At 36.8% G+C, this 12,511-nt stretch overlaps 1 protein-coding gene across 5 annotated transcripts in view; it reads right to left on the bottom strand.

The window, feature by feature from the left end:
• Positions 1–475: 475 nt before the first annotated feature.
• The window catches only part of LOC311076354 (uncharacterized protein), a 43,868-nt gene continuing 31,832 nt past the window's right edge, over positions 476–12,511 (bottom strand). Inside the window, exons 2-4 of one of the 5 annotated variants that reach the window (XM_084104514.1) lie at positions 11,843–11,903; positions 4,976–5,126; positions 476–3,438 (exon numbers count right to left, since the gene is read on the bottom strand). In XM_084104514.1, the coding sequence (XP_083960640.1) occupies positions 879–3,438; positions 4,976–5,126; positions 11,843–11,903 (2,772 nt within the window). In that variant the 3' untranslated portion in view covers positions 476–878. Of the gene's footprint in view, positions 3,439–4,975; positions 5,533–11,842; positions 11,904–12,511 lie in introns of those variants that run through there. The other 4 variants (XM_084104513.1, XM_084104515.1, XM_084104516.1 and 1 more) reach the window with 4 other exon arrangements.

Below are 12,511 nucleotides of genomic sequence, written 5' to 3'. Positions count from 1 at the left end.
TGGAAATGTAATATTGATACATGCCAAGTAATTTGTCGGAAATAAAGATGTCACGACCATTTCAATCAATATGATCACCTGGGTTAAAGTCCAGCTTAATTACAACATAAATCAACTACCTATGCTTGTCAGTAAGGATTGATGCTAATGTTATGCTTTTCATTGCCAGTAGGTGGCAGTATGGGATACCCTGTGTTGTGAGGGTATATTTGATTTATAATGAATTAAACATCCTACATGTGTTAGTGCTAATGATACTAAATGGTGATATATTATGTATTACCGGATTTCCATAATTTTTTTTACATTTTGAGTTCACAATTTAACATTAAAATTAAATAAAAAATAAATAAAAAGTAATTTATGTCTTTAGAAGTCTTTAAAATCAGCACTGATCAATGATACATTTGTATGTTGTATTTTCTGTGTTGTTGTTTTGTAATTTTCTGTTAAGTGCACTTTTTTTTTTACACATTTGATTATAGTAGTATCTTCAAGTATAAGTGTGGTCGTTTGCAGGCAGTATTACTGCAGTTTACAGCACTGCGTCAAATTTAACAACACTTCATTCGTGTTTATGTTAGAAAGTGCTTGACCACATGCACGTCAAGTCATTTATCTATGACTTGAAAAAGAATAAATTATGTGCATTGAAACTTGAACTAGAGCCACAGTTCACAGCTGTGTGTGAGTGACTGCATCAAAAATAATGATTTGTTGGTTTGTTGTACTTTGACACAAAAAATTAAACAAAATGTATTTGTCTGCACATGCTACACAACTTTATTGTGGGTTGCATCTGTAGAAGTTTTAAAAACATCATTCGTCATATATTTTAAATGATTTCTCTAAAGCCGTACTCTTCAGCTCGGTAATCCTTACCGACTTTTGCTTGTTTTTGGGCCATTCTTTGGCGCATACTGATCAAGCAGAAACTTCCAGGAGTTTTCCCAATCGCTCAGAGATATAGACACCATTGCAGGCTCATGGCTTTTTAAATTATTTGAGAATTTCCAAGATTCCATCCATTCTGCAAACTTTCCTTTTCCATCTTCATCTTCCTTGTTGCCAGATCTAACATTACGCTTTGGTCGTGGTTGCGTCTTTGCTATTTTACATGCATCGCTCCATCTCTTCTGTTGTGGTTTCTGCTGATCAATGCTTGAGTAAATGTGCTGTCTTTTTGTTGCAGTCTTTGTCATTATCACAGATTCATCCTCAGCCGAAGCAGTGTTTTTCCCATGCTTTGAGTCAAGGTCCATCTTCATGAACCTCCAGGACTTGCTCCAGATTTTCAGCTTCAAGTCTTTGACCAAAGCAGAAGGTAAATAATAGACGTGTTTGTGTTTTGACCAAAGGATGAAGTTTTGTGCACTGAATGACTTTGGCTTTGCATCAGGCCATGAGGCGATGTTCTTTGGTGGTTGTGGGTTTGACATCTTCCATGATCGACCCCACTCTGACCCGCTCTCAATCTGGACGGATTTGAGCATCGCAATGCTACTGACATCCGACGTTAGCTGGAAATTCAAATAACATTCACCTTGTCTTTGGTAAAACTCTGTGCCAGTAAACATCCAAGAATTATCCCAATCTAGAACTTCTTTTTTTATGAGATGTGCAAGTCCAGGACCATCAGACCTCTTCCTAACCCTCCATGAGTCATTCCACTCTTTCGCGGGATGTTGTTCTTTGAAGGTCTGATAATCGAATGATCTGCTAAATGCATTCGATGCTCTGCGAAGTTCCTTTCTGCCTTTGATTTCCATTGATTTCTCAAACCAAGTATGTTCAGGCTGGAAATCCTCCAAGCTGGAGACCCTCCAAGAATCCGTCCACTCGGTCATGGAGGGTCTATCATGATTGCGCTGATGAGTTGATGATTCCCATGATTGTTCCCAGTCTGCCACAGATCTTGCGTATGTCTGTTGGCGCACTGGCTGGGTTGATGCACCTTGCCCTCGTCTTTCCAGAAGATGCTGACGTCTCGTAGTCCTCCAGGACTCAGCCCAGGTACGAACCCCTGCTGGTCCATTATGCGGGAAATCCTCATTTTCTAGCACTCTTCTAATAGGTCTGGGCTGAGCATTGGCGGACCAACCCTGCTGCCATAAACTGCTGTCTTGATTGAGTGTTAAGTTTGTGTACCTCCAAGAACTGGCCCATTCAGTGAGAGTTTGTGATGTGGAGGAAAACTGTGGAAGTGGACGTCTCGGGTTCCTTAATGCTCTTTCTTCTCTACGCTGGCGTTTCAGCATCTTCCAAGAATCCTTCCAGTCAGTTTGCTCTGAGAACTGGAGCATCTCTCCTCGCTTTTGCATTCTTGGCAAAGCAAGTACGTTGAATTTCACATGTTCACTTTGTTGCTTTAAATGGTCTGGTTTCGGTGTCTCAACCTTCACCTCCACCTCCCTACATTCAGCTTTATTTATCTCTTCTTTATACTCCAACAGATTTTTTATGGTCGTCCATGATTTTTCCCAATCAGAAGGCGGTGCATCCCTCCCACCAAACTGAATTGTGCGCTTCATCTCTCTAGGCACATTCATTATCACGTTGCAGATGTCCGGATGCAGTTCCTTAGGCAACACCGCTTGAGATTTGATTGATTTCGTCTCCTGTTGTGATATAGCTTTTGCAACTCTCCAAGCTTCACTCCATCCGAGGTTATTACCTGTTTTTGACTTCATATGAAGCTGCTTCTTTAAGTACATCCAAGAATCTTCCCATGGTAATTCACGTTGTGTTTTCTCATTAGCTGAGGGCTGAATTGAATCGGGCATGATATCACCTCCTTTCACAGGCTTCATTGTCTTCCAGGATTCGTGCCAGTCTGATGCACTTTCCTGATTCTGATCCCTCCACAGGTTGTAAAATGTGTTGCTTTCACTTTTATTAGTGCCTTCATGAGACTCTTTTCGTTTCTGAGTGAATATCCAAGACTTCTCCCATTCGGTACTGGCCAGATCTTGTTGAATGAGCTCGGAGTCTAATGCTTTGCTGAGCTTCTCCCACAGAAACATGTCATTGGAGCTCATGTTGTTGTTGGTGTCAAACCGAAGATCAAACCAGGGTTTACCGTCAGTGCTTGGCTGAAGATTGAGAAACTTCCATGACTGTCCCCAATCGAATGCACAGGGACTTTCTTCAGGTTGTGGCAAAGGCTTCGAGAACTTCCAAGACTTCGACCACACCATCAATCCCGGGCAGCTTTCATTGAGGTGACGTAACAGGGCCAGTTTGTTGGTTTTTGTTGTTTTCGTCGGGTCCACCTGCCTCTGAATCCGACTGCTCTGGAAACCTTGCGGCCTTCCCAGGTGCGCCTTTTTAGCCTTGTGTGCATCAAGAGTTGATTCTTCAGGAACCTTTGCTTTTCTCTCCAGTCTTTTAGGGGTTTTTATCTTGGAGGACATACGCGTCTGCCAGTCTTGATTGATTCTATGAACATTTTAATTTGAACGGACAACAAATGAAAATGATTTCTCATTAATTATGAAATGTGGTTTGAGTTAGCTTCTTTTGTTTTAACAGATTAATTAAAGATAGCTGTTGTTATTAAAATTAATATTAACACAATTAAAGTTGAAGCGGCCACAAGCTCATTATTAGTTCTGAATGGCCTTATTATCTGCAAACAAAATATGCAGAGAGGCAGGATCAAACATACAAACGCTGCATTCATGCCATATCAGAGCTACTGTAATCATGAGATGACTCAGAGACTTTTCTTGTCTTTGTCAGAAATTATTATGTTCTATATCAACGCTCAAAATGCATCATTGTGCATTTCTCCAACTTGCAGTTATGAGTTCGAGAAAGATGTCAGTTTTTACGGGGTTAAAATTGTTACATTATTCCAAATAAATAGATTGAGATTCACAAATAAATGTAAAGCGTTTCACAAAAACTAATAAAATGAGATTTGCAAATAAATAAAAATATTTACAATTGTGTTTTATGTGTGCAAACACAACTCTGCCTTGCATTCATTTGTGAATCGCTTTCTGTGCATTTGCAGATCCCTGCACGCATTTGTGGATTTTGAAACATTTGTAGTGTCAAGATGTGCAGACAAATCCACAAATAATTGGACTCCACCCACCATCTACTTAAGCCAATCAGATAACAGCCAATCATAGCACGCTCTTGCTCCAACCAATCACAATTTGTGATTTTATTCATATGCACTGGCAGAATAGGAAGTATAAGGCCCATAAAATTGGTACAGTGAAAGATGTTTAAAATTTGGATTTCTTTAGACCATTACACTGCTGTGTATTAAGCCAAGCCACAGTATTATATTTTATAAACTTTTAAAAATGCCAGAGAAACAGCATTCGGCCTCGTGATAAACATGTGAGTTTGTGTAATTGGTGAAATTGCTGTCACACAACAGCCAACAGCATTTCACACTTCTTCAGGCAAGCAGTTTTAATGGCAGCTCCGAGGATCTAACGTTGCATAGAGCTTTTAAAATAGTATTTTTAAACATTAAATACATGTATTACGATTCATTTTGTTTGTAGAAAATATATAGGTGGGTTCTTTTTAAACGTCTGACAGCTTGTTGCATTCTAAAGAGAACATTTCATGGATTTAACATGATAAAACAAAAAACAATTATTTGTGAATTTTAATAATTTTTGTGAATCTCTTCACATTTATTTGTGAATCTGAATTTATTTGGAATAATGCAACAATTCTAACCCCATATTTTTTTTTATAAGTTGGAAACTAATAATTACAGTAATTTTGACATGGCATGATACCAGCAATAGCATGATCATATTACAAAACTGTGGAATGCAAAGGGTTAAAAATATTTTCATCAACAAAATATATCAGCAAACTGCCTCAAATGCACTTTAAGACATTTTTGAGCCACAAAGTAGTTTTATAAACACTGAGTTGGTCATTTTAGAGAGTTTTTCTGATTGACAAATGCAGTCAAATTAGAGATTCGGCAGGTCCTCACCTTTCCAGAGCACTCTTCCGTACCCTCTCCTCTTCCAGCTGTCGTTTCTGTCGATGCTCCCTCAGCCTGATTTCCCAGACATCCTTCATAATTGAAGAGCCACATACTAACACCTCTGCGTTTTTGTCCATTATTGTAGTAGAGACTCCTGCTGTAAGCGGAGATGAAGCTGTCAGTGGAAGAACGAAATTGGATTTTACAAGATTGCAATGTTCCCTTGCATAAACTAACCATGAAATGTGCATTTGTTTACAATAGCTCATCTAGCATGCATTTGATTAAGCTATTTCATTTAACCAGGGCAGGCAATTAAATATAAACGCAGTACAAAACAAATGCAGACAAATAAAAATACTATTTGGAACATTTGCACATTTTATAGAATACATTTAGCAGGGAATCATCACTTATCAGGCAAAAACAATACCACATGAAATTGCTTCCGTGATTAATTCTAAAATAGCATAACTGGATTGGTCTTTAATGCTATTTAAAAGCAATAATCGTGTTTACTGCTATAGCAATATTAATTGCAATTTCATAAGTGCGCAGCATCCAATCCTGCGGTCCTGTCAAAATAAAAGAGAGTATTTCTCTGCAATAATGAAATAAAAAAATAAATGTTTACCCGTCTGACTGTTCTCTGTTAAATGAGCCTCTGGCTTCAGAAGCAGCTCATATAAGTGCCAACTGTAACTTGGCCCGTGTAACCAGGGCTCTTGACCCGGCTATTTATAACAACCTGCGGGACGTTGCCACGTGGCTTTGTAACTCGTTAAAGAAATGCTTGTCTGCATTCATTTAAAAACATATTCTTTGTATTTCATGGCATACTGTACTCGACCAGATTCGCCTGTAAACCTGTGACGAGTCGCTACAAGGATGTTCTCACACAAAATGAGTTGAAAATTAAGGAGCTGGTAATTAATAGACTGCATTTAGGTGGTACATGACACAGTTACTAATTAATAGTAGGTAACTTTATTCCTTTAAATTAGGATGGAAGGATCAAGTACAGTGTTTCAGGGCGGTGCGCTCAATATAGCCACTAGAACATGATATTTCACGAGGTTGAAATATGTTATGAATGTACAAATGACTGGGTGTACAGTAGCGAGTAATAATAACCATGAGTGCGTGCACAGCAGATAATCAAATATATATATAAATATTTAAATAACTCATTTCATTGAGCTGTTGTTGTACATTTTACAAACTTTGATTTCAATTCAATCAAGTTTGCATCAATATTATTTTGCTCTTTTATCCTCAATGCCGTTTTTTTTTACAAATAACAGTAATTCTCACACTGCATGAGCACAGCAATATTTTCAGATATTAAAGTGCTCCATTATGCTTTTACCTGTTGTATTACCATGCAGTGTGTAATATAGATGTTTTTTGTGAATGTAAAAGGTCTGTAAAATTGTAAAGATCAGTTGCATGACAAATAAAGTTATTATCTCCTAAAAGAAAGAATCAATTCTGAACTGCTGAAATGAGTCGTCAGTAATTCAAGTCTTATTTCCTGCATGAACAAATTAAGGTTTGTAACACATTTGCATAATGCCAGCCTGTGCTCTTCATTGGCTGCCAACAAACGTCTACTTTTCTCCTCAGACACTGCAGTTGTAGCCGAGACTGGAAGTTTAGTTTGAGAAGATGCTGTTTTCTGCGAGGCGAATCCACTTTTGTATTGCAAGCAGTTTAAAAGGAAGAGGACTCAGGCTTGAATTGATATGGAAAAGCAGACGGCATTGTTCCTGTCACTGTGTCTCACGCGCTGAGGAAGCCTCCGGAGCTGAAACTACGGTAAGAAAGAGGCGTTTCGTTTCCGACACGCGCCAATCACGACCGACTGGGTAATCTGACCAATCAGAGTCTTTCGATAAGGAGGGGTTCAGAGAGACTGAATCTTTAAATTAATTGTTTCCAGACTCTTTGAGAAATTAGGTGATATACAATATATATAATATGTGACCCTGGATCACAAAACCAGTCACACCAGGCACGGGTATATTTGTGGCAATAGCCAACAATACATTGTATGGGTCAAAATGATCGATTTTTCTTTTATGCCAAAAATCATTAGGATATTAAGTAAAGATCATGTTCCATGAAGATATTTTGTAAATTTCCTACCGTAAATATATAAAACATTTATTTTTGTGAGTGAATGCAGCACAATCGCGAACATAAATGAACAACTTTAAACACTCTTAGAAGGAATGTGTAGAAAAATTACACAAATTATGTGTAACACTCTAATTTACACATTTTGTGTCAATATTAACTAAAACTGTGTATAAAAAAATAATCTATTTTACACATATCCATGTGTAGTTTAAAGTTTACACAACTTGGGTATTTACTCAAAGCATTTAACACAATATGAGTAGACTGATGTGCTTACACACTTTAATGTGTTATTTTTTATAACGCGACCGTTATTTAAATTAGCTAGTCGAACTGAACCAACCAATAAGGTGAGGTGACTTTTGAGTGAACATAATCCAGTTCCAGTCAGTTCAGTAACGTTAGTAGATAAAAGTCTGTTAACGACAGCAAGTCAGCAACTATTTTGTTTTTACTATATTGTTGAAAATAAAACATGTATACCTTATCACTTCGTTATCGACTACCCCTCGCGTCAAAACTGTTCGTGAAAACCACCTCTTTACCAGGGAGGAGATGATTCGCGCCGAATCACGCCGGTGATGCTCAAGGTTCTTGAGGTAAGCTGTACTTGAATTATAATTTTTTTACTCATGTTCATTTACAAAAACAATATTTCCTGCTACTGTTATTTTAATACTGATTTAAAAGCTAGGTTACGACGAGATTTTGCGGGCAAAGAACTCGACTATTGTCAATACGTTAAAGTTAGCTGAAGCACGGCTAAGTTAACTTAAACCAAGCAGCTTTATGTTGATCAGTGCTGCGAATTTGCGTGGAAACCCCGATTCAAAATCGGCATAATTTTTTTCCACTTTCACACGAAATTCCAGATAATGAAGAGACCTTTATTAATAAATGGATTTTACACGCAAAATTTCGCCAAGCAATGGTAAACGTGACCGCACCTAGATTGTAACTTAGTGCTACTCGATTTACAATACACAAAATGTTATCTGTAAGGGTGTTTTAAAAATCGTCTACTCTTTATTAATTTGATTAACGTTACGTATAAAATGTAGTCGTAGTAGTGGATTTGAAAGTTTGCTGAAATGATTAGCAATATGTCATAAGTGCTCTTGAGCCAGTGATGTGCAGGCTAGGTAACGTTAACTGTTAGCATACAATAACTTACATGTGCTAACTTTATATCAAATAAGTGACCTTTGCATTATGTCTAATATTTATTACACAGCAAATGAACCAATCAGAAGATGGACCATTTTCCACCGACCACCATGTTCAGTCTCACCAGATTTAATTTATTCAGGTAAGCATTGCAGTAAAACTCACTAAATCATTAATTCATATCAAATCAAGCATTCTAAACAACTTAAGTTTTTATTTTTGCATTCTTTTGATCTATTATTAGGCCAAGGAGTCCGACCTGACCAGGAAGGTGCCTAATAAGCAGCCTATCAGCGCACAGGTAGGTTAACTACTGAGGGAAAGAAAAAGATCATCACATGGGGATTTCTTGCATCATGTATCTTACTGTGTATTTGTCTCAAACAGCTGTCCCTTCACTGCAAACAAGTTGAAATTGGCTAGCCTAAATCCCTGATTGCAGTTAAGCCTACGAATCTCAGCATTTTTGGAGAGAATTAAGGAAATGTAAGTATTAAAATTTAATCTGGCATAATTTAGTTTACAGTTTAACTGAAATGTTTGAATGTGCTGACAAAAGAGTGTTACTTACAAATATATATATATTCTGAATTATAGTATGATGGAGATTAAAAACAATTTGATGCTTGTGTAATTTTCTCCTCTCTCTCTCCCTATTATATTTTTATATAGTGTTGGAACTGCGATCTTCTCTGAAGAAGAACTGAGCACATTTGTGTTGGTGGACACGTTTGCATCCAGGAAACGGGACTGATGCATATGTCACACTTTTCTGGAAACACTTCAGGAGTTTCAAAGTCGCGATCTGATTGGTTGAATTCTACAGGATGTTCAGGAGATGTGAGTGTCGTGTTCTTTATCCGTTCGCCTGGAAACAAATGCCGTGACACCAAAACCCCTCGTGGAAGAAGAATGCTATTGTGCTTACAACTGTGACAATGAGCGCTTACCAGGATCAACTAAACGCTGGATTTTCAAAAGTATTTGAAGTTCGCGGCTCCATTGTTGCCATAAAATTGCTTAACGTTCTTGAATGAATAATTTATTAGATGCAGCCAGTCTGTTATTGTAGGGACATCAACATCATATACTATCACGCCCCTAAACATGACTCAGAACAAAACGAACTGTGATTGGTTGCGTTACATGTCAGTCAAACGTCCTCTTGGGTGGTCCTTGGTCAAGAAAAGCTGCAATAGAGTCTAGGGATAGGTCTGGCTAAACAAGACTAAGTTCTGAACAGGATAAGTTCATTTAGGTTTAGGTTCATTTATGTATTTTTCCCAAAGGTGAACAAAATGCTTATTCCCAAAGATTGGCTTATTAAAGACTGATTTTATGATCACTTTTACTTCAATGCTGTGAAAAAGATGGAGGAGTACATTGATAATAATAATGAGAACTGTTTCTTGAGCATCAAATCATCGTATAAGAATGATTTCTGAAGGATCATGTGACACTGAAAACTTGGAGTAATGATGCTGAAAATTCAGTTTTGATCACATGAATAAAATAATATTTTTTAAATATATTCAAATAGAAAACAGCTGTTTTACATTGTAATAATATTTCACAATATTAACTGTTTTTACTGTACTTTTGTATCAAATAAAATATTTGGTGAGCATAAGAGATTTCTTTCAAAAACATTAAAATGCTTAATATTTTCTAAACTTGGCCACCAATGTACATCAAGCCAAAAATGTTTTGGAAATAAGTGAAATTATTTTGAAGGTGGGGAAGTGTGTTATGTTACCTAATGAGATTGAGAAAATAACTGTTTTATCCTATGTTGGACATTTCCTTTTTGACTGCTTTAAATTGTATTGTTCTATTCTGGATTGAATTTAATTGTTGATATGTCAGTCATTATAATAAATAAGATAATCAACCACAGACTTTATTTTGTCAAATGCTTATTTTGTTTAGGATTTAGGATTTTAGATACCTTTCTTAACACAGTGTGTGTAACCAAGGATAGCACATAATGTGTTAATGTTACACATGTTTACACATATTTTACACATCTTTATGTTAACCTTTCTGACACATTTAGTGTGTTAAACTCATTAACACAGTGAATGAGTTGAAATTAACAAATCTAGTAGTCCTGGAGCTCACCCACAGATGTGTTAAAATTTAACACAGGTTGTGTCATTTTTGACACATTCTTTCTAAGAGTGAAGGCGATTTTCTCAATGTTTTGATTTTTTTGCACCCTCAGATTCCAGATGTTCAATAGTTGTATCTCGGCCAAATATTGTCCTATCCTAACAAACCATACATCAATGGGAAGCTTATTTATTCAGCTTTCATATGATGTATATATGTTCATATGAATTTTCAAACAATTGACCCATGTGACTGGTTTTGTCATCCAAAAGTGTTTTTTGGCCTTGGCTGCCATGTAAACCATATAAAATTAGGAGCCTTTAAAATAGCACAATAGAGGAACTTTAAAAAACTATATGGAAAGGAATGGGTTAAAAAATATAATACATTTTTAGCCTACATGACAAATTAAACTTTTTCAATTCAATATCTCTTGTTCTCAACTTTGCACCAATGCTGTTTTTCTCTTAGTCTCAATGCTTGCATGAAAACTTTTCATTTTGCACCGCATTTGTCCTTGTTTCTCACAGAAGTTGCTGACATCCTGAATCGTAACCTTTCAAACGGAGTGAGGAAACAGTGCTGTGCCATTCAGAAGGCAGACAGCTCATTAGGAGAGAGAGCGTCAACCTTTGCATGGCTGATAATGATTAGCTGTCATTACCGTGTCAGTTTTCAGAATAGAAATCACAATGATCAGATCTGTCAAATGTTCCCCATAAGCAGAAACTTACACTCGTGTCACAGCCAAGAATGACATGCATATTCAATCAATAATGCCTTGTCGAATGAATCCTAATTGAAATATTTCATTACAGCAATCCAAAGTCAAGCTTGTTAAGTGTTTTGCAACATTTAAAGGAATAATTAACCCAATATTCATGTAAATCAAAACCTGTATGCTGTTATTTTTTGACAACTCTTTTGCATACAGTGAAAGTTCATAGTGACCATGTCTGTCAAGCATCACAACAAAACAATAAAAGTAATATAAAAGACAATGAAAGTGGCCTTATATTCAAAGTCTTCTGTTATTTTATGAGAAAAAGTACCAAATTTGAGACAATTGCCAATCTCCTTTTCTTGTTTTTCACAACAAAATAGCAGATTTTGCGTTTGGAACAACCTGAAATGACAGTTTTCATTTTTGCACTTTGCATCAGGAAGTTGATTACAATTTCATCAATGAATGGCATCGAGTAGGAGCTACTATTTCCAGAGATGAAATTGGATTAAATTCCTAATGTCGTACATTAAAAGGAGAGTTCACCCGGAAATGAAAAATGCATTTTGTGTTTTGTGAAATGACAGTTTTCATTTTTAATGCTTGATCAGGAAGTTTATTCCAATTTAATCTATGGATGGCATCAAATAGGAACTACTATTGAGCAAATGTAATATATTTGGAAAATGAATAAACCCAAGTCAAGTTAAAATAACAGCATATCTTACCTGTGTTGATGTGTAAACATGCTGGAACACGTAATGGGCCTGCACTGGCATTATCTGTGGACTTGTTAATTATGGGAATGAAACACAAAGATATGTAAATGAATTATGAGCCAACAGGGGGCTCATATGATTCAGAGCCCGAGAGCTTCACTCAGCGCCATCGAACCGCTGGTGTCTCGTTTCCTTTCACACGCAGCACTGATTGCACTTTTATACCACATATTTTGGCCAGGGATCAAATGAATCCCATGTGATGAAGTGATGAAGTTATAGATTTAATTAAAGGAACCGTATGTAAGAAATGTTTTTCAATTAATCATAAAATGGCCCTGATATGTAACTAGACATTAGGAAATCATGTTCATTTCAAATACTTATATCACTAACAACAGTAGTCCAGCCAGGATATTGTCATTTAAAAAGTGAAGTTGCAGCCCTCAACTGATGTTGATGTTGTCATGTTGTGTTTTGGCCTGACGCGCCACCCTCCACCTATCTACCAATCACGAAGTCAGTAGTGTTTCAGCATCCGGGTTGCTCTAGTTACCACAGCTGCAGCTACAAACGTGTTGGATAAAAAATGTCTAACGTTACAAAACCTAAAAGACCTCGTTATGAATCCGAAATATGCAAAACATCTCTCATGAAGCATAAACATAATTAACAGAA

Source organism: Abramis brama (genome assembly GCF_963993115.1).
Source record: "Abramis brama genome assembly, chromosome: 25".
Lineage (NCBI taxonomy): Eukaryota > Metazoa > Chordata > Actinopteri > Cypriniformes > Leuciscidae > Abramis > Abramis brama.
This window is presented reverse-complemented; position numbering and strand designations above follow the sequence as displayed.